Source organism: Melospiza georgiana, chromosome 3 (genome assembly GCF_028018845.1).
Source record: "Melospiza georgiana isolate bMelGeo1 chromosome 3, bMelGeo1.pri, whole genome shotgun sequence".
In the NCBI taxonomy this organism is placed as follows: Eukaryota; Metazoa; Chordata; class Aves; order Passeriformes; family Passerellidae; genus Melospiza; species Melospiza georgiana.
This window is the reverse complement of record NC_080432.1, coordinates 2038140-2061358: the sequence shown is the minus strand read 5'-3', so window position 1 is coordinate 2061358 and position 23219 is coordinate 2038140. Positions and strand designations below refer to the sequence as shown.

The 23219-nt window shown below is 45.5% G+C and overlaps 2 protein-coding genes across 8 annotated transcripts in view; one reads left to right on the top strand and one right to left on the bottom strand.

Moving 5' to 3' along the window:
* HMBOX1 (homeobox containing 1) overlaps positions 1-20214 on the bottom strand; it is a 117878-nt gene extending 97664 nt beyond the window's left edge. For 6 of the 7 annotated variants that reach the window (XM_058019546.1, XM_058019551.1, XM_058019548.1 and 3 more), the window contains exon 1: positions 20121-20214. The gene's annotated coding sequence lies outside the window, so the exon portion shown is untranslated. Of the gene's footprint in view, positions 1-19210; positions 19240-20120 lie in introns of those variants that run through there. The other variant, XM_058019547.1, reaches the window with a different exon arrangement.
* Positions 20215-20667: 453 nt separating this feature from the next.
* INTS9 (integrator complex subunit 9) overlaps positions 20668-23219 on the top strand; it is a 61540-nt gene continuing 58988 nt past the window's right edge. The window contains exon 1 of the mRNA XM_058020170.1: positions 20668-20745. Within this exon, the coding sequence (XP_057876153.1) occupies positions 20737-20745 (9 nt within the window). The 5' untranslated portion in view covers positions 20668-20736. The remainder of the gene's footprint in view (positions 20746-23219) is intronic.

The window sequence follows — 23219 nt, the reverse complement described above, 5'->3', positions numbered from 1 at the left end:
CTGTGATGGATATCACGATTTAAGCCTCTCTAAGGCAAAAATCCTTCCTAATAAATGTCCAACCAGCACGAAATCTCTCCCTCCATCACTTATCACTGCTGACATTTTGCTTTGCCACAGAGGCAGAACACTGGAGCATCCTGGGCCCCACAAAGGACCACAACCAGTCCTCCCAGTCCAGCCTCCAGCTGCTCCCTTGCCCTTCTCACTCTGCTCTTCATGGGGTGGGATAAAAAAAAAAGCTGTTTTATCTCTCTAAACATAAACTCTGCTCTTGTATCAAATGCTGTTCAATGAATGAATACACACTTTCAGTTCTGATTCATATATACATACATATATACACATACAGCCATATATATATATATATATTTATATATATTTCCATCAGCAGATCACACTCCAAATTATTAATTCTCATCTCAGCCTCTGATGATGGTAAAACACATCAACTTTACAGGCACAAAGAGGTCTGACAACAACCTCAGATATCCTGTCCACCTTGGCTGCTGTGTACAACACTTCTTCCCTTTGCTTTGGGTTAAGATCACATTTCTCAACCTTCAAAAAAGTCCAACTTTTTGCAAACAGCTCCATGGGCCACCCCATATCCCACTAATACTACAAGACACAGCAGATTCATAAAAGCACTCACCATTTTAGCCAGAACATTTTCTTAATTACAAATATTGATAAAAACCTACATTGCTTCCGCTTCTCAGACAATCCCAGCAACACTGGCAGTGCTGCAGAACGTGCCCAGGAGACAGAACACTCACATTTGCTGCAATTATTTCAGGGACCTTTTCCTAACACCTCACAGTCCACCAAGAGACAGCAAGTCAGTACCACCAATATGAGAAGTTGCTGTTTGATCCAGATCTGAATGAGACCCCCTCAGGTTTGATTTCTGCTGTAAATGGTGCTTTGTAAGCACAACTGGTAATCAACTTGGGAAAGAGGAGAAAATGTAAAGGAATAAATTATCATTTCTACCTGCTTCTCTTGTTCCCCCTGCCCCCATCATGGTTTTACAGCCCTTCTTTGAGCCTGTTTGGGGCAGCAGACAAACCCAGGAGGGAGAGGAGCAGCAAAGGGAGGAGAAGGGGCTGCCAGTTCTGCCAATGCAGACTTGGGGGATGATGTGTTCTGGGAATTGTCCCCATCTTCTGGTTGCTCCTATCACTCCTTTCCCTGCAGCAAAACTGAATTAAATCTTTGTGAGTTAAAAGGTACAGGAAGCTGTTCACAGATGTGGAGGTATTTGCTCGTCAAATGAAAAAAAGACAAAAACCCCACAAACCACCCATGTTACAGCAACCCTAGGTCTGCCTGCACCCCCCTTGTGAGAGCACTGCTGTATATCCTTCATTACAGTTATAAATAGGGCTGGTTTTGTGTCACAGGCTGTCATTTACACTGACCTCCCCTGCTCTCAGCTCCTGCACAGGAGCTCCCTGGCCTGAGTTTGTAAATACAGATCTGTACAAACAGGAATAAATCCACCATCACACAACATGAGGCCATAATTCCACCAGGGAGAAAGTGTGAAAGGAACCCCAGGTAATGGAATTGTTTGTACATATTCACACAAATAATCTCAGCCCTTGTCCTGACACTAATATAAGAACACAAGTCTTATGGAGCTTGAAATCTTCCCCTGGAGAAACAACTTTGCAAAAGCAATGGAAGAAAGCACACTGGGAAGAAAAGGCTGTTTGTAGCTCTGCTTGTTATTTAAACCAGGCTGATTAATCTTTAAGATCCAGCAGCTTTTCAGATTTTTGCCTTTCCTCCTTCCCATATTCTACAGCTTTTAAAGTAACAGCACACCAAGGGCTCAGCTACACCCAGGGCTGTGCACACAAAGCCCAGCAAGTGCAAAAGCTGCAGCAGTTCATGTGGGAGCTCAGGGACCACCAGGCAGCTGGGAACAGGGGACAGAAGTGGGACACAAGGAACACAAACCAAAAAAGAACTGGAATGTGTGGATCTCTATGAGATGCTTGAGTACAGCAACCACAGCCCTTCAGAAACCACGACAAGGCAACAGGACAGAGCCTCAAGCTGTGCCAGGGGTGGGTCAGGTTGGACATCAGGAGGAATTTCCTCATGGAGAGGGTGGTCAGGCATTGGAAGAGGGTGTCCAAGGAGATTTGGAGTTCCCATCCCTGGAGGTGCCCAAGCAAGGCCTGGATGTGGCACTCAGTGCTCTGGGCTGGGTGACAAGGTGGGGATCAATCACAGCTTGGACTCAATCTTTTCAGTCTTTTCCAACCTTAATGATCTTCTGTTTTTAGCTTTTCCAGTTATCTTCTCCAACTGGAACCATCAGGGCTCATGTCTAAGCTTTCACTTTGAAAATGAGATCGCAGGTCCTGGTAAAATTTGAGATTGACAACCAATATATTATCAAAGCTAACACATAAAAAAAAGTCTCACTCCAAAAATTTGATAAAAGATGCTAATACTGACAGCTTGCTTTCATATGCAGCAAGGTGGGAATGGAGGGCAAGAAGAAGATATTCAGAAAAGAAATAGGAATGAACAGAAGGCATTTATGAGGAGCCCAGGACATGGAGTGTGGCACAAAAGCCAGGCCACCCCTTCCTGAAAACCTCTTGCAGCCCAAAGCCCTGACTGTGGGGTGATCCACCCCATAAGGTGAAATATTCTCTAGAAATATTTTCAGGTCTGGGCTTTAAGAAGTGAAAGGTAGTCCAAGGAAGTCCTTGAGCACACCAGTGGGAAACCTAAACCTGGGCTATGTGGAGCACTAAAACAAAAAGCTGTAACAAAACCTCAGTGTGAAGCACAGAAGATTTCAACCAGGAAACAAGGCAAATGCAGCACCTCACTCTCCCTGAGTTACCTGGGAAATAAGGAATGGAGAGAGAGAATCAGACCACCATTAGTCACTGGGATATAACTGCACCATGTAAAGCCTGTTTGCCTTTGCTAGAACAAAAAATCCTGCCTAAACTATATAGATGCAATGCATATGTTGCACAAAACCAAGTTTACATAATAAAGAGAATATATATTTGCTTTGATCTCAAGCTGCCCCATAAATTTTTAATAACAGCTGTAAAACAGAAATCTTTGGCTAGAAATCCTCAGCAGCAATGAAATTTAAGCTCCCTACTCATTACAGGTTAAGGAAACTCATTTCCAATCCATTCCTTGTAGAACTGTTACCAACTTCTTACAAGGAGAAATGCAAATGTCATTCTCAGCTATTTATTTGCAGATTATTCTCTTCAGCCTGGCTCTCTCCAAAACAGAGGGATAAGGGACTATTCAATCTGGTTTGTCATCTTTGGTCCTATTAGCAGAGGCACTGCTAAATTCAGATATCACAATCCTCTCATTTTATATTTCACTGGAAGGATGCCTCAATCTGGTTTTTCTTTTTTTTTCTCAACAGAAAAACTGTTAAACCAAAAGTACTAAAAAAATAACTTCTCTACGATGCACCACAAATAGATTACAGTTTCTAGTTCAAGTGCAAGGGGACAAAGAAACCAAAATCTTTTTATATGCAGACATTAAAGTAAAAGCAGGAAACAGACTTAACAACTGGCAAGAAAAAAACATTAACCCTTGTGCTGTCAGTGATGGAACTCACAGAACTTCCTTTCCTTTCAGCTCCTTCCCCCCACACTATAGAATCACCACTGTTGTACAGCATTTCAAACAGTGTGTTTACACATCCCCTATAAAAAAATAACCTTTTAGGTAAATTAGGAGGCTCCAAAAAGCACAACTATCAAATACATTATCTAGGGGAAAAATTACAATGAAATAGATATGAAATTCTTTGTTCAAGTCTTACATATATCACTGGATGCAAGGGAAATGTCACACAGAGGCAGTTTTTAGGAGGAAGGATTTTAGAAAACAGTATTTAAAGCCAGGATTTGGGGGTAGAAAGAGAACAGATGATTACAGTGCTGTGTGATAAGATGAGAAAGAGCGAGCTAATGGGATATAAAACTGCATACACTGGAGACAGCTTTACAAGTCAGAGAAATGACAGGCAAATAGCAATCACATCCACACCAAAAAGGCACTGACAGGTCAGAAAAAACCTTCATTTTCTAAAGGACAGCAGACTTAGTCCCTGAGAATGAAGAGTACACAGAGCTGGAGTTAAACAGTAACTGAGAGCCCAGGAGATGTTTGGAGAGTGCCCAAAATGGAGAGAAACCATTCCCCGCCCTTATCCCACAGGGTCTGTGCCACTCTGGACACAGCCAGGTGTGTTTTTCTGGATGCAGATCCACCAGAAATCCAAGCTGTGCCCTGACAGGGATGAGCACGTGCAGGGTCTTGCTGGCTCAGAACTTTGGACACTCCCCTGATCATTTCCAGCAAAACTATCATCCCCTATTCCAGTCAGACCATGAAATTTCACATCCATGTTCTCCATGTGAACCAAGTACCAGAGCTATTAAACAGCCCTGTGAACACACTGCTGAGGATGGGAATGGGAAGGACTCACTGTCCAGCCCACAGAGTCTAAATCCTGTGTTTGCTCATGCTTAAAGTGGCACAGGACTGAACAGGGATTGAAAGAAAAAGACAACAAAAAAATGTAACAAGGGTGACTTAAATTAGAAATTAAGGAGACTTGCTCACTAGGAACTGAACTAACACCTCCAGATCCATCAGAAATCCAAGCTGTGCCCTGCCTCCCTCCCTGCCAGGGGTGAGCACTTCAGGGTCGTGCTGGCTCAGAACTTTGGACACTCCCCTGATCACTTCCAGCAAAACTATCATCCCCTATTCCAGTCAGACCATGAAGTTCCACATCCATGTTCTCCATGTGAACCAAGTACCAGAATTATTAAACAGCCCTGTGAACACACTGATGAGGATGGGAACGGGAAGGACTCACTGTCCAGCTCACAGAGGCCAAACACTGTGTTTGTTACTGCTTAAAGTGGCACAGGACTGAACAGGGATTGAAGGAAAAAGACAACAAAAATAATGGAACAAGGGTGACTTAAATCAGAAATTAAGGACACTTCTTCACTAGGAACTGAACTAACACCTCCAGATCCATCAGAAATCCAAGCTGTGCCCTGCCTCCCTCCCTGCCAGGGGTGAGCACTTCAGGGTCGTGCTGGCTCAGAACTTTGGACACTCCCCTGATCACTTCCAGCAAAACTATCATCCCCTATTCCAGTCAGACCATGAAGCTCCATATCCATGTTTTCCCAACTGATTCCATGTGAACCAAGTACCAGAGCTAATAAACAGCCCTGTGAACACACTGCTGAGGATGGGAACGGGAAGGACTCACTGTCCAGCTCACAGAATCTAAATCCTGTGTTTGTTCATGCTTGAAGTGGCACAGGACTGAACAGGGACTGAAGAAAAACACAACAAAAGTAATGGAACAAGCCAAATTTAATAAAAAGGTGACTTAAATTAGAAATTAAGGAGACTTGCTCACTAGGAGCTGAACTAACACCTCCCTTCACAAGGGCCTCCAGGTATGGGACATTCAGCAGGGGAAACCCTGCAATGGACGTGGCTTGGGATCAAACACATCTGGACCTCCCTTTGGGTGGAAAAGGGGGGATACAGAGAATATCCAGAACACCTGCAGCACACAGAGGATGGCTGCAAGGATGTGCTGGGGTAAAATGTTTGCCTTGTTCTTCCAGGCTCTCCTCAGCATCCACCACTGCATTTTCCAGCCTTGTGCCAGAGATAAGAGAAACTTTTGATCTGACCCCACAGCACATTTCCTCCACCTGATTTTAACTGAACTCAGTTCCTATGCTGAGTTTTGCAATTCTTGCATAAATATTACTTTATAGTTGCCCAAATGCAGAGTTCCAAACCTGCACAGCCCTGTGGTGGTGCAGCTCAGAAGCAGCTCCAGGCAGCACTCTCAGGACATACCCCCTTTATTTTTGTACCATTCTGCCCTACAGAAACAGAGCAGCAAAGCAGGAGCCTCACTCAATCCTCAATTTCAAAGTTTATAATGTAAAATATCAATTAAACAATTTCATTCTAAGTCTCCCCTGTGCCAGCCATGATGTTCAATCCAGTAAGAGTTGCTTAATGTCTTTAAGAACTACAGTAAAACACTTTAAAAGCTCTCCTTTACAAAAATAAGGTGAGAGAAAGAACAGGGGACAGGATGAAAAGCACAAGAATGCATCTCCATGAAAATGATCAGTTTTAATTTCCCCCTCTGCACAGACCACAGAACTGCAGAGGTTGGGCAGCACCTCTTGAGCTTGTCCAGTCTAACCCCCACCTTAAGTGCAATTTTCCAGTGCAACCTGCTCCAAAAATAACTGTGCAGGAACATGATGATCCACCTGGATTTAGGTTGGTGCTGGGGTAATGACTGGGCTACAAAAATACATTTTCCTGCAAAGCCCAGCAGCCTCAGAGCCCTGGGGTAGGCATGGCCCAGCAGGGTGGATTCTGAAACCTGAGGGAATGTTGCTACATCACTTTTGTTTGGTGGCTGACTAAGGCCAAAACCAAAAAGTCAACTCAAAACTGGGTTCAAGTTAAATTTAGAACTGGGAACTGTGACTGCAAATGATACAGGAGTGGATACAAAAGAAAAACCATCAACAATAGCAGGGAAAACAGGCAGAAGGAACTCAAGGTGCAGCATCAAAATACATAATATGCAATTTCTCTGCTTTCTGCAAACACCAGTCACAGTCCAAGACTCTCCTCAGCAGCTGTAAGAGCACAGAACTCACATCCAGCACATCCAGATTAATGCAGGAGAGCTGAGGAGGTCTGCCCAAATAATGTCTCCACACAATTATAGCTCAGAAGTCATAACCCCTCCCTTTAATATTAAAGGAAAAAAGAAATCACATTTGCAGCCAAAATGTACTGATAATACTGCAATGGCAGCATGGCCCTGAGCCTGCAGCCTTCTCACAAGTCATTCTCATTAGAAGAAAACTGAAGGATCATCCTCTCCATCCAGTGATTTGCAGGACATGTAACACACCCTGCTCACTGGAAATGAGCACTGTGGAATTTTTCAGGAGTTTAAGTGTTTCAATCCCATCCCTGAGCACGTTTTATTTGGAAAAGATGGAGAGCATAAAGCAGAGCTGGGAAACAGCACCCAGGAAGACACCAGGGGCAAGTTTCTGCCATGAGGGGTGGGGGAAAGGCTGCTCACAGTAAATTGTTTTGTCAGATAACTGGAGGGAAGGCCAATGTCTCCTCTGGAAGGCTGACAGTAAAAGTCTGTCAGAAGCAAAAACGATGGAGAATTAATTATTCTTAAATGTGAAAGGATCTAGAACTCAGTGATCTGCTAATTAAAAACAAAATATCCACAATATAGTTCCAGTTCAGTTCTTGTGAGAGCCAACAGAGAGCAATCCCACTGCCTGTAACGTCAGTAAGAGCTTGTTTGAAGGACTCATCCCTTAAAGATATCGAAATTTAATGGAAACTGAAGATATTTAGTACTCATCTACTCCATATTCAAATATCTGAGCTCACACAAAATACACAAGAGAGTCTTCACCAACTCATTGTGTTTCAGCAGTTCTGGAAATCACTGAAAAGTAACTAAACTAAAAAAAGCAAACCAACTAAACTTCATTAGTGCAAAGCTGCTACTTGAAGGCAGTTCTGGAGGGGCTCAAAGCAGGGAAATTTTATTTTTGTTTCAGCTGGTCATGCAGTGAGTGAGAAGCAGCAAGCAGCTCTGATGTGCAAGAAGTAGCACAGACAAGCTCTGTGACAGGGAGAAGGAAAGATAAATTGTGACTTTCTGTGAAGACGACAACACTTAAAATTAAATGTCCTTGTCTTAATTTCTGCTCCCACGTAGCCAGTGGGTTGTGTGAGGGACAGAAGAAAACTCAGGTTTCTCCAGCCTACCTTTGCCACAGTGTTTTGGAAGATAGAGAGGTTTTCCAGATAAATCAGGATCTGCAGGCATCCAGCTGCAGGATCCCCAGCCTTTTGTGAGAAGTTCTCTCCTCACAATGTCTACAAACCATCCATCAAAGGATCCGCAAAAACCAAAAAAAATCCCAGAATCATTTGGGTTAGAAAAGATCTCTGAGATCATTGAGCCCAACCTGTGACTGATCCCCACCTTGTCACTGAGTGCCACATCCAGCCCTTCCTGGGACACCTCCAGGGATGGGGGCTCCAAACCTCCCTGGGCAGCCCCTTCCAATGTCTGACCACCCTTTCCATGAGGAAATTCCTCCTGATACTGGAGGGGACTCCAGCCCCTTCCAATGCCTGACCACCCTTTCCATGAGGAAATTCCTCCTCATACTGGAGGGGACTCCAGCCCCTTCCAATGTCTGACCACCCTTTCCATGAGGAAATTCCTCCTGATACTGGAGGGGACTCCAGCCCCTTCCAATGCCTGACCACCCTTTCCATGAGGAAATTCCTCCTGATACTGGAGGGGACTCCAGCCCCTTCCAATGCCTGAGTGCCCTTTCCATGAGGGAATTCCTCCTGATACTGGAGGGGACTCCAGCCCCTTCCAATGCCTGAGTGCCCTTTCCATGAGGAAATTCCTCCTGATACTGGAAATGCTGGACAAGCAGCAGTGCAGGAACACAGGGCAGGATGGAAGGGTTCAAACCCACCCTCCCTGAGTGTGGTGCCTCAGTGTGGGCTAAAGGGAGGCAGCTCTCACAGCTCCAAGATTTGCAATATCCCAGTTTGGAGAAGGTGCCCACATCCTTTGCTCCAAGCATTGGACAGCAGCAATTCCTCTGAGGACAAGCAGAGGAGATGGCCATGACAACTCCACGGTCACTCCAAAGTCTCCCTTTCACCTGCCAGCTCGTGAGTCAGACACCTCTAAATTAGGAGGGACATTAATTGAGGGACATTCATTGAGCTTTTCTCTGAACCATGGACACCTCAGAGTGACTGACACCACCCTGAACATCACTGGATACCCCATGCTCAGGGCTTAAATCTTCCCCTAAAGATTTTCCACTACATTAAAAAAAAACCAAAAGCCCAAAATCTGGAGCTTCATCCTCCAGCCAGGCAAAGGCCTGAAGAGCAGCATACCTGCATTCCAGTTTCCACCCTGGGTTATTAGCCAGACTGTTTATAAAACAATTTTAAAATGCCAGCTTTTATGTATTACAGTTTTATTAATCTTGAATGATACATCATAGGTGCAGGATGCATAAAAGGGTTACAGAAACATGGTTTGCATTTTAAAATGCTTTAGTGAAAACAAATGAATTCTCTTTATTAAATGAATTGAACCTTGCTGTGTCCTCCACGGAAAGATTTCAGTATTAGTGAATCTCCTCCCTCACTGTTCTTTTTTTCACCTTATGTTAGGGGAGGAAAACAAGAATTTCAGCATTTACAGCTCCCAAATGGTTTCTCAGTTTTGAATTAAATAGGCTGTGATATGAACATACAGAAATAAAGGAAATATTCTCTATGCACATGCAGAAGAGGCTACTCCTGACAAAAACCAGGTTTGCTGTTTCATCAGACTCTGGTTCCATGTGCTCAGCCAGGAGTGACAACCACCACTCCACTGGTTTGACTTGATTTGAGATACTGGCAGTAAATACCATGCTGAGGTTCTGCTGGTGTCCATTACAAGAACAGAGGCATTACAGCACAAAACTTAGGCTTTAGAAAAAGGAATTTTTATATTTTAACCTATTTTAAAAAGAAAACTTTTTTTAACAAAAAAAAACAGATTTTGAATTTCAGTTATAAACTCAGGTTTAGGTGTAATTACAAAGAGAAGGTAGAGATGCTTCATTGCTGGTTTTATCAGCCAACTTAGCCAGCAATCAGCTTTTATTCTTATCAAAGATACAGATGCATCCATTTGCCATTAAACAGATCTGTTTCCCACTAACTGGACACAGCCTCCAGGCTCCAGATAAGCAGGGAATCTGCCTCCCAGCATCCCAGTACAGGAATTTTAACACCTTCCTGGAGCAGCATTTAAATTGATCATTACTGTCAACAAATACAATCCAAATGGACTGTCCCAAACCTCTCTGGAAGCAGAGACTCTTTCCTGCTTGCTCAGTGTTTAACACCCTGGAGGCCCAGTCCCAGCATTGCTGCCACTTTAATCTTCATTTTAACAATTTTATGAGTCATTTATACACCAAGGTAACCCACCTAAGCAATCAAATACAACCCAAAAAGGATCTGGATCCCAGTTTTCTGTTTTACAACCTCAGAGGGGAATGAAGATAATGCCTGAACAAGTTCCATGTTCCAAGCCCAAGGTTTTATGGAGGAAGAGGAGGTTGGAAGGGGAGAGAGGGAGGGATGATCTTTCCATAGCCCTGCAATGCCACAGGAAAGCACCACATTTAATGTAATCAGGCGCTACACTGCAGCCATATGGAAACAATTTCAGTCAATAAACAACTCCTGCAAGAAGACAGCAGAGGAACAGGAAAATCAGATCCTGATTTAACCAGGAGGCAGGAGAGCTGCTGGCTCAGCTCAGACGCTGCCATGACATGAAATATCCACATCCACCAGAACTCCACAGCTTTGGGTCCTCATCACTTCCACTTCCACACCTCAGAGTGCAGGAGCACAAATGGCCAAGATCTCTCACAGCTTCCTCCCCAGCCTCCAAGATCCTGTGTCTCAGTGCTCTCTCCCCTTTATTCTCTCCTCCCAATCTTTCCTCAAAGCCTATCACCATGGCCAGCTTCCCACTTGATAGCCAGAAGGGAAGCAGACACCCCAAACTTCAGATACTGGCCCGACCTCGCTGCAATTTATCTGCCTGGAATTTGCAGGTTTCAAAACAGAGATTTTTCTCAGGGAGCAAATCCTTAAAAACACCCAACTTGGAAAAAAAAAAAAACAACAAAACCAACCTAAAACACCACACATTTTACTGCTTCCTGTTAGTGGTATTTAAATGAGGTTTGGTTTTAAGATTCCACACTATCCAAGATCCATTGCTAAAAAGCAATGGTAAAAATATTGCCTCTCCTGCAGAAGACAACATTCCTGTGCACTGCTGATTACAGCTGCAACACCGAGGGAGTAAAAGCTAAATCAGTTTGGGACAGGAAAAGGGAAATTCAAGGGAACAGCCAGCAAGCAAAGGCAGCTGCATTTTTAACAAAAAGCAAGAAGGCACAGTGCTATGAATAAATCAGAATTTCCTTGAGTGTGACAGAGGAGTGACACCAGTATTTATGAGAATAATGCCCATGAACTGAAGGGTAATTCACGAGTGTCTTCAGAAGTAGCTGCTTTTAAAGGTGGGAAGCTCATCACTTCCACAATTCCACAGGATCTGGCAGCAGATGCACCACAACCACCCCAAAAACGCTGTCATTTTACACTTGAGGACATCCAGGGTTGAAAAAAGGCCTTGGGATGTTTCTCTTAACAACAAAAGTGCAAGACTCAAGGTATCTTAAAAAACAAACAGTACCAGTAATGAAAGTAGCATTCTAGTGGAAGGAAAAACCACTGGGAACAGCTTTCTGTTGACTGGGGCAACATGTCTTTGTCACATGAAACACCTTCTAATCCACGAGCAATGAACGATGATTCCCAGCAAATCCATCAGCAGGGAAACATTTAAATCAGCCTCAAACCCATGCACCAAAGAGGCCTTTCACCCCAGGCCAGGTGGATGTTTCTATTTCACCAGCGCTCAGCAGGGGATGGAGCAAAGCTGTGAGCTGGGGTATCCATCCAGGCAGAGAACAGGAAAAGACAAATCTGTGTTTTCCCAGTAAAGAATTACCAGCACAAGGACACCGGTAGTGCCAGTCAGCATGTTTTAATGGCAAATGTCTTGATAAAGGACTAACTTTGTTCTTTTGAGATTACAAATGCAGTTGAGCACAGTCAAGTGCACGCACAGAGCGTGCTCTGGTGCTGGTGGAAACCCACACTGGCTGCTTCATATCCGAGAGCTGTCAGTCAGACACTTCTTCATCTACTTCCTGGCATTGCATCATGCTAATTTTTTTTTTGTCACTAAATTTAAGGTCTGATGCAGTTCAACATTTTTATCACTGCAGATAAAAATCTGTGAGTGACACCAGGACTGTAGCACAACAGGACCTTATGAGGAGGAAAGGACAGCAGGAGAAAGGAGGCTGAAAACCAAAACCTGCCTTAAGTTAGCTCAGGAAAGCCAAACCCATCAGAATACAAAGGCTAATTTATAATCTAAAAAATGCAGACTGTAACTACTAAATGGCAGACTTTACTTGAGTAAAGAATGTCAGTGCTCAGGCAGAGAGGCTCATGAACAGGATTTCCCTATGCAAAAGGGGCTCTTGGGAACCCTTTCAGTGGCTGTGCAGCAAAAAGGGCAAAAAGCACCTCAGAATTTGGTCTGGATCAGGCACAGGCTGGAGCAGGCACCTTTTTTTGGTCTCCACAATGTTAAAAATAAATGGAGAGCATGAAGAATCACCGGATGATCTGAGTGCTGGAGAAAATGCCTCAGAGTGAGACAGACTTAAAAGCTCAACTCTGTTTCCTTATCTATCAAGTAACTTGATTACAGAGTGTAAGTACCTTCATGGCAGGAAAGTCCTGGATACTAAAGGGCTCTAATCTTGTCAGGAAAATCCTAACAAGAACCAGCGGCACAACTTGGACTAATTCAAATTAGGAATCAGCCTCTTATAACTACCAAGAGAAGTGATGAGCCTGAAATTACCAGTGATGGACACTCAGGGCTGGAAAGCTTTCAAATTGTTTTTAGCCAAACATCATTTACTGGTCTCAGTTTCAGAGTAAATGATTAAAATTTAAAGGCCTGTGATACAAAGCATATAAAACATATCAGGGAAGGCAATTTAATTATCTGTTCTCGCCTTAAATTTTATGAATCTCCAATATGTTAACATCACTCAACTTCCGTGGACCAGGAAATTAAAGAGGGAGGGATAAGTTTCAAGTTCAGCAAGTTCCCTCTTTTTCAGACTTATCACTAAACAGCACCACTCCAGCAAGCAGACAGAGCTCCCATGAAATACAAACAGGGAATGACCAGCTATGATGTCTGGAAACCACAGGTAATGCAATTTAGTTGGGCAAACTCTGATCAGCTACTTGCTCCTCCCACCTGGGCCACGAAAAATCAGTATTAGCTTACACAACCAGTTCTCATTCTGGGTAACTACAGCTCTGACATCCCTGTACTCCCAAGAGCAGCAGCACCCATTAATAGCCAGCCAAGAATCTCCACATACTTATTAAACATAAAAGCATCTCAACAGCCCTGAAAGGATTATTTCCATATTCCACACTGGAACAGGGGCAAGTCAAAAAGTTTTCCTTGGGTCATAAAATACAACCTATGGTAGAGCCTAGAAAGGAAATTTCACTGCCAGAAGAACTTCCTAAGACTCGAGCACCACTTCCATGTCAGAGCTGCTGCACACCCAGTTGCTCAAAGCCCCAAACGCTGCCAGTTAAATCACAAAGAGATTTCTGGTGAAAGCAGACATTGTAATTCAGAGAATCTGACCATGGCAGAGAAACTGTCCAAAGTAAAGGTCAGAATAAACATCCAAGCAGGAACAGCGCTTGTGTTTGATGAACTAACTAACTAACTGCTTTCTGCTGCCATCAGTGGGACAGAGGCACAGCAAGAACAAAAAGCAGATTCAGGGCTTGCCTCAGAGCTCAGAAGGAACGGGCAGCTCGAAATGCAGGAAATGACTATATGCTGCACTTCCCAATTGATAGGGCAAGGCCTTATCAGAAGAACAAAACTGGCTGTTCACAAGGCCACTGAAAGAGTGGCCTGCACTATTGTTTCAGGGGTAGTTATCCTGCTGCTGAGCTTAGAAATTCTGAGGAAGCAAAAAGAAAAGAAAAAAAGGCTTCTTAAATATGAAATTCAGAAGTGGGAAGAAGACTGACACCAGGAACTCAGGACAAGCAAGATTCAACTGGGGGCAGAGCCAAACATAATTAATAGAATTTTTATGCCTGGCTTGTAAATTCCTTCCTCAACCTGACATTAAAATCCCATCTACCACCACAGCAGCGAATAGGATTCATGTATATTTAATAAAGCTTAAAAATGCAACTTATACATATGGAGAACAAAAAAATGCCACCTCTGTGCATGAGGTAGGTGTCAAAATTTGTTTCCTCAGGCTGGAAGAAACTCTTCCCTGGAAGCAACACTCCACCCATTGGGCAAATGGAGATTGGAAGCACCACCTGCCAGCACTCCATGGACACACACACCAAGAGGGATCTTTGTCAAGCCCTGTTACAGAAGTGATTTAGGTATATTCATGTACAACCTGCTGGAAGGGCTCTGCTTGGTAATGAGTTTCAGGCTGGTAATTGCACCGAAACCAAGATGAGATGATGAAGTGAACATTCAGAGTGGAATTCTGTAGGAAAAAGTGAACTGACCTTCCACAGCTCCTGGTTGGCTGCACAGGAAGATAAAGCAGAGCTCACTCTGTCAGGAGCACTACAGCAGTTCCCTGTTTTAAGAGCAGACTAAGTTCAGACTCTGCCTGCAGCTTTGATTTAGAACTGGGAAAGGGAAACCTCCACACAGACAGGGAGAACAACCAGTTATAGATTATTTCTTTTAATTCTTAATAAAGCACATTAAAACAGCAATTGTTCAACCTGCTGCTGTCTGTATTAACATGGGGCTGAAGTAAAACAAGTAACAGACACGCCTGTGCATTCCTCACATACATCAGAAGTCCAACACCAAAAAAATCCTATTAAATGAAGCAGAAGAAAAGCACTACAAGAAAGAAGGGAATCCCTCAGAGTCTTGTGAGAAAGTTTGCTTTTTGCCTGATGGAAGGTGGAATACAATGGATTTAAAAGCAAGAAAAATAACTGAGTAAGGATGAGAAGTGTCGAGCCACAGAAGTCAGTGGGATATCCTCCCATCATCATAAAAATATCATCTCTGGACTTAGATACTCCTAATGACCACAGCAGATGACCAGCAAATAAATTCCTTATAATTTTCCTGTATATCAGTATATCTCAGATGCAAAGTGCCACAGATGGGGAGGAGACACCTGTGTTGAAGTGCTGCTGCCTCAGACCATGACCTTACCTGAGTCACTCGGCCCTCGTGCCTCAGTTTCTCCATTTGTAAAACACCAATACTTCTGTCAAGCGCTTCTAGAGATTTACAAAGAGGCACAAAGTATTGCTTTGACATGGAGCAGCAAAGGAGGGCAGTGGCTCAGCTGAGTGGGAGCCACTGGAGCCACGCTGCTCCGGCCATAAATCGATGAGCCCTGATTAGGTCAGGCTTTACAACGCTGTCATTGTCACAGCAGTGGCTCTGGGACTGTGGCACGAGCCCTGAGCTCGGCGGTGTCACACAGGCAGCCAACAGCAAACCTCTGCTGAACCCCAGTGCAACAGCAAAGCACAGGAGCTGCCCAAACCCAAGAGGCTTTGTAAGGTTATCAAGGATAAAAACTTCTCCACGTGCTCATATGAGCACAGGATAACGCTGTGTAAGCGCCCAGTTAAGAGGGGAAGGATAAAATCAGGAGCATGTTTAAAGAAAGGGATATTTTCACTTGAAATCTGCAGGCACAACACAAAAATAAATGTGTTTCTCACAGTGACAAGATGAAATTTTCGGTTGGTCAGCGACTACAAAGCTGATTCTCTACTTCTGGCTGGGGACCACATGACAGCCTCAAATACGTAAGAGCATTTTATCTGCCAACTTGCAATGAAGACCACAGAGTTAATAGTTTGCAACCTCCTTTCCCCCAGAAGATCTTCAGAGTTGAGTAATAAAATTCCTCACATGATTTCAATGAGAGGGTTCACTTGTCAGGGGCTGTTTGGAGATAGTATCATATGTCAGGGAGGTGCTGCTCAGATCAAGTTTTCCAACCTTGTGTTTTCAAGGCTTGACAGAAAATGAAAAAAAAAACCAAAAAAAAAAAACCAAAAAAAAAAAAAAACTTGAGGCGATAAAGTTTGAAACTGGAGAAAAGAGAAATAATCTCTAGATGTTATTTTCAAAATGTCAAAGCTAGCCAATTAATGAGGGGAGGAAGAAAAACTGATTAAAGCCCTGACAAACCCTTGAGATCACAGACTGATTGCGAGTTCTGCTGCAGACTCCCTGTAGGAACCTGGGCAAGCTGATCCTCTACACCTTTGTTTGCCACCTGCGAGACAGAAAATAGCATTTTCTTTTCATATCCTGTCATTCTTGCTTGTATTGTTCCCCAAATTAAAAGCATTTGTCAAAACACTTATCTTTAGCATTAACCCTGGGAACTGCATTCACAGCTACCACACACCCCGTTTGCATGACTGAGTGCTCAGATACAAACTCTTGGTACACTTTGCTACCCACCCATCCTAATTTAACAGGAGTCAGAAGGGAGTTTTAGTCAATATAGGAACGCTAAAATACAGTTTATTACTGATCTTACAAATCAGCTTTAGGGTTACGAGTTACACTGACCCCCCCTCCTCAAAAAAAAAAAATAAAATTCAAATTCTCCTTGTTATGTCCTAAAAATCCTGCTGTAATCACAGTATCGGTCCCACTGCATTGATAACCCACAAGATCATATTATCAGCATAGGTATAATTAAAGCCCAATCCCACGAGGACACGTATGCAGAATCCAATCCCGCTCTGTTAAAATCAGCATAACATGAAATAAACTTCAGGGACTTTAGAACCAAAGCTGCATGAAGTTATCGACAGGAGGAACAAAGGCATCTCGTTTTTTGCAATAAGATTCTTAAACTGGCAGTATTTTGATTTCAAAATCTAAAACTTTGCAGATGAAAAAGATTTGCTACGAATGCCAATACTGTAGCCTGTCATTCTGTAATGTCCTTAAAAGCTCTGCACAGAAATCACTGTGAAGTACAGGTTGCTTTCTTTAGATTAAAATGTGCTGTTGTTTCCTAAAAATTCATTTGTTTTTAACATATACAACCAAACACCTTCCCAGATCCCTTGGTATAAGGAACAGCACAGCTTCCTCCTTTCTCATGGCTCAGTTTCATTGAAACTCCCAATTCTCCACCCAAAGACCCAAATTTCACCCCTGCCCCACTGACACACAACACAAAAAGAGCAGTCCCAAAAGTCAACAACAGAACAGTTTTTGACAGTCATGCTTAACAAAAATGCATTTTATTAAAAAGTAGGTTGGTATTAAAAATGAATGTCAGAGCCCCACTCTTTTCCCAAATCCAGACAGCAATGAAAAAACACACCAAACACTCCCACGAACCTATGGATTATCACTATGAAGTAAACACTTTATAATAATTTAGTTTTCAAAACACTGCACAGCTATCAACTTTTAATACCCCTTTGTAAGAGACCACTAAGACCCACACTGAAACTGCCTTAAAAATGAGCTCCCTACAGCTGACAGCAGCCACAGATTTTATGGAATTATCAAAATCACAATGCTAGAGAGATACACATTGTCCAGAAAGGTCAATAAACCCAAGGAGTTGTTTGACACCGCTCAGTGAAGCAGTTCTAGAGAAAACCAGGCCTCATTCACACAGGATTTTCTCCCAGATTTCCTTACCCCTCCTTAAAAATCCTGCCGTTTCACCTAGGGTAGCATTCCTGTAACCCAGCTGGCAGCCTGCATACCACAATGTCGTCTAGACCTGCTCGGAACAGTGGGATGACACAGGAGGAAAAATGCTGATGCCTGTTCTGGTGCTTGTGCTGGTGCTAAGGGAACGAGGGGAGGAAGAACAGGCAGCACGGAGTGAAACACAAGTTCCTTGTTCCCAGCCTCCTGCCCAGGCTCCTCGGGTGATTCTGTCAACCAGACAGAAAAAGTTGTGGCCGTCGCAGGGCTAAAGAATAATCTTCACATAAGGGAAAAAGAACATTCCCAAATCCCAGTTTTCACGTGCAGAAACAAACCCTGCCCTTCCCCACACATGCAGATAACAAATGCATCCCTGCACAGACAACATTTTCCATCCCTTTCTTCCTTCTCCCCTCTCTCCATCTCAGAGATGTTTTCTTAGCAATTTGGAAGAGAAATGGTAAAAAGGGAGATGTAAAACACAGAAATAAATTAAGTTTGTTCTCTGCAGTTGATGGCACGATGGGAGGAAAAAAAAAAAAAGTTAGGAGTGATAAATCCATATATACCTACTCCAAACTACACCCCGCTTCCCAAGGGACACAGCATAATGGTAAATAAGTATAGATGCAGTTCCTACTAATGAGGCAGGGTACAGCAAGGCCAAAGAAAATGCAATCATCTCGGGGAAAAAAACTGCACAGGACTCCTCCTCTCCCATCCATGGAGGAAATCAAATGCCAGCTGCACCATCCCAGGAAGGAAGCAGAGCCTGTACCTGATGAGCCCTGCAGAAATGAGCGAGTCATATCACGGGACCCGAGCAGGCACTTCAGGCTTTCGCCAGCCCACAAAGCCTCTGCAGAGCACAATTCCTCGCTCCGGTATTTTACATGGCATCACTCATGCAAATTGTAGGGATATTTTCCCCCAGCGTTTTCTTTTTTTTTTCCTTCCCTCCATCCCCACTAGTTTGAAGCAGGGAGACGTAGGTAGCGTCTCCCAGATCCGCGTTCCCTAGCCATCACTTTAACGCTTTCCTCCCTACAAAGTTTAAATCTCCCCAGTTTTTTGTTCATAAACGTTTTGTACTTAAAAGCCACCGAATCACGCTCCCAGTGTTACCTGAACAAACTGAGACAGACCCGACTCCACGAACATGCTTAAACCTTCATTTCCTCTTCCTTCTTCCTTCCCCACCCCCCAAAACAGCAATTTTTTTTTTTTTTTGTCCCTAACACGAAAGAACTGGGGAAAAAACAGCACGTCCAACCGAGCCTTTTCCAGACCTATCGCAAAGAACAAAATGCTTCCGAAGAAGTGCTCTGCAAACATACCAAGAGACACTCCACCAACTAGGGGAGAAAAAAAAAAAAAAAAAAAAAAAAAAAAAAAAAAAAAAAAAGAAAGAAAGGAAAGAACCCATCAGACAAAACTGAGGTCGAGGAACTCGGCGGGGTCTGGCTCGGATGTGTATTCTGCACCTAAACACACTCGCATCTTGTTTTGTTTTAAGCCCGAAGCTGAGGCAAACACTCCAGCAGAACGTCCTGCCGCTTCCCCCGACCGCTCCTGCGGTCAAACCGCTCTGACCCAAACCCATCCCGGACACGGGACACGAAAGCATTCACCCACCTCTTCCCAAGAAGTACAAAACAAACAGGCGTCTGACACCCCACCCAAGTTCTCCTCGCACATTTTGGGAATGACTTCCCTCCGGGTCCTCCTCCTCCCCCACCCATTCCCACGTTAAACTCTCCAGCACACCGACACCCTTCGGGGCTTTCACGCCTGTGCCCTCCCCGAAAACCTCCCGAAGCCCCAGGAGGTGCCAGAGAGATCTGAGAGCCGGAGGGGTTCGGGGCACCCTGAGCCCCGTTCCCCGACCTCCAGCGGCACAAAGCTCCCGAAAAGGAGCCCCCAGAACGCTCGCACAGGGTAGAGCTCCCCGGCAGAGCGAGGGGGCTCCGTGCCCGGCTCCATCCCCTCAGGTCGCAGCCTCCCTACTTCCCCCGCCGTGCCCGGGGGTCCCCGGGACAGGGAGCGCCGGGGGTCCCATCAGCCCACCCCAAAACTCCGCGGCGAGCAACACCCGAACACCCCAAACCGCAGCACCCACCCAGGCTGAGGGGGCTCCGCGGCCGCCACTCCGTGCCCCACACCCGGGAGATGGGAGGAATCAGAATAAATACACAAATGGCAGGAACAGCGAACCCCAAAGGTGCCCAGCCCTCCCGCTGCAGCTTCCCGGGGACAGCTTCCTCCTCTTCCCCCGATCCGGGGCACCCGCGGAGCCCCCCAAAGCCGCGGCTCCAACTCTGCCGCCCGTGCTGAGGGGCTGCCCCTGCCCACCCTTGCCCGCCCCCGGCTGCCCCCCTCACGCACATCCCGCTCTCCGGCTCGGAGCGACTCCCGGCGGTGCTGGCGGAGGGGGGACCCCTTCCCGCTGCCCTCCCTCCCTCCAGCCCACCCACCCGCCCGCCCCCTCCCCTCGCCGCCGCCGCCGCCGCCGCTCCCCCCCCCCGTATCCCCCCTCGACACTCACCTCTGGGTGCTGCCGGCGCCTCCGCCTCACCATGGACCGGCGGGACTGGGGGGGTCCCCCCTCCCGCCCCCGCCCCAGATTGAGGGGAGATTAACGGGGGGCGCGGAGGGACGAGAACAATAGGGGGGAGGAAATCCCTCAGCCCCCCCACGCCCCCCGAGGACACAGCCCCCTCCCCGCCCGGCGCTCCTCCTGCCGCTCCCTCCTCCTCGCCCGCTCCCTCTCTTTTTTTTGGGGCTTTTTTTTTTTTTGGCTCAATCACACCAGACCGACTGTCTTTGTCTGTCTGACAAGCGCCATGTTGATATCAACATCCGAGCCCCCACCTGCTGCAGCTGTGAGACCCTGGGACTTGTAGTTCCCCCCTCCCCAGGGTGACGGGAAGACCCACGGCGCCGGGACTACAACTCCCAGCGTGCCGCTGGCGCGCGGAGCGCCAATGGGGCGGCGGGGCTGCGCTCGGGGCGGACTACAGCTCCCGGCACGCGTCGGGCGGCCATGACGTTATCTAGGGCGGAGGGGAGGCGGGACTACAACGCCCATGATGCCCCGGGGCGCGGCGGGGCGGGCAGGAAGGGGGGCAGGATTGTCCCGGTAAATAGAACCGGGGGACACGATGAAGCTGGTGAGTGCCCGGGGCGGGCGGCCATGAGGGCGGGGAGGGGGCTCGGCCTTCCCCCGGCGGCGGGAGCACTCCCGGGGTCGCCTCCGGGCTGCGCAGTCTCAGCCTCGCCGGGTGTGAGGGCAAACTGAGGCGCTGGAGGGGGGCCTGAGGGAAAAGAGGGGGCGGGAGATGCTGAGGGAGTTGGGGAGTGGGCTGAGCGATAAGGGGGTGTCTGAGGGATAAGGGGGTGATAGTGGGGCGGGGAGGGGCTGAGGGGTCGGATCTGAGGTGTGGGGGAAGGCGGGGGTCGGCCCTGACCCGGGTTTGAGGTGTTGGATGGAATCAAGTCTTAGTAGAATTCTGGAGGAGGAAGAGGAGAAAATGTTTCTCAGCTTCCTAGCCCTTAACGTGAGTCTGGCGTGGAGCTGTTCCCCTGCACGTGTGGCTTCTGCTGGACTGCAAGGAACGTGAATAAATGCCCGTGGTTTGTGATAAAGACGTTTCCTATCTGTAGTGTGATAATGCAGGGAGATGGTAACAACAAAAAAAAAAAAAAATCAGCCTGGAACAGCTTTGCCAACCTTGCTTCTGTCAGGGCGTTTTGTTCTGATATTACAGTCTTCTGTCTGAAAGTACATCACCCATGATATTGGTCTCCTCTCTTGAGCCGTTTCACTTTCCTGGAGACCGTGGATTCAGGAGCTGCTTTGTTTTCCAGGTCAAATTTCAGTTTCCCACAATGTGCTGCAGTTCTTGGTCTGGAGGTGAAAACCCAAGCAGTTTTCAACACACCTGAGCATAATATTTGATTTATTTAATCTGAAGTGACACCATTATTCAATTTAAGATTGTCTCTTGGTTTTGAGACTGAGCAGTGCGTTATAACAAAGCTTCATAGAAATAATTGTGCAGTTTTAACACTTAGAAAAATACTCTTTATGGAAGTGTGTACAATTAAGAGGCAGGTGGTCAAGGAGCTTGATCCTGTTTAATCTTACCTTTGTGATAAGGATCTGTGCAGGGATGAATATTTCCAGTGGGACAAACACTGCTAAGTCAAATACTTCTGGGTGTGATTTTAGAGGCTGATAGAATTCAGTGGGGAAAAGCAAACTGGAAAATCTTTATTTAAAGACCCCAGTGGAAATGCAGAGCTCTTTTAATGTTTAGAGTTAGGGACAGAGAGAAGGGAAATACAAACTGTCCTGTTTTTAAATTCAGGTACTAAGAATTATGAGATTCTTCACCTTATATTTCTCTGGAGATGTGTCTGAATTTGGGGTTGTAAGGAGAGGGGCCAGATGCTTTTTATTCTCTTTTCTCACAGATTTGGGTTGAATTTGGAAGAACAGGGTTGAGGTGAGGGCCTAATGGAATGTTCCCTGTCCATGGCAGAGGGGTTGGGGTAAGATGAGCTTCAAGGTCCCTTCCAACCCAAACCACTCTGAAATTCTGACTCCAGGTCTGCTTCAGAACCCAGTGAAAACCTCAGACTCCCACAAACTCAGATGTGCTTGGACTCAGGCAAGCCTCAGTGCTCACTTCCCCCCAGACTTTAAGCTGGCATGTGATACTAATACTGGAGGAATGCACTGCAGGATTTGTTGGCTTCCCTTGGAATTCCAAGCTCTGCCTTTAACCTGCTCAACTCTGAGTGGTTTGGAGCTGCAAGTCTGAGCCACCATCTCCCTGCCCTCCATGGAATGTGGGGAACCTGCCTCTCCCAGACCCTGAGCACCTGGAATGAACCCCTCAGCTTGTGCCCCACTGCCAAACTTCCATCCACTTTGCAAATCCTGCCAGGAGAGCTGTGGGCTGAGCATATTTATCCCTTTTGTGTGTTTTGTGTTATTTTTTATGTGACTTTTGGAGTTAGGAGATGAGGCACCTTTGTGTGTTGGCTGCACCAGCCTTTAGCCATAAAGGAATCAAGCTGGAAGCAAGCAAATCTTGGAATAAAAAACTTCATTTTAGTCCAGCCAGGAACATGAGTGAAAGCTCTGGATCTGTTTTAAACAGTAACAAGAATAAACTGTGTGGAAATGATCACATTTATAAAGTGTAGGGACACACATGGTGCAAACACTTCTATTCCTGCCTTCCTAACCCAAAATTCTAACAGAGGTGCAGGCCCAGCAATGTCACCTGTGCCAACAGCTGGATAGAAAATACAAATTGTTCTTTTTTATTTTTCTGTCACTTTGTTTGAATCCAGTAGAAAGAATCCATTGACTCCCAGGAATCCATTTACCTCAACATGACAGCCACAGAGAGAGATGATTTTAGCTGCTTTTAAAGAAGGAAAAAAGGAAGATTTTCCAGTTAGGTCATAGATGTCAGGGGTGTGATACCACTCATGATTACAGAAAAAGGCAAGAAAATATTTTACTGATAAAAGTGGTGATATTTCATTGCCTTTTTTAATTACCAGTAGTTTTAAAGCCACAAAAATAGAACTTATTTTTCCCTTCATTTCTTTCTATTTACTTCAATTT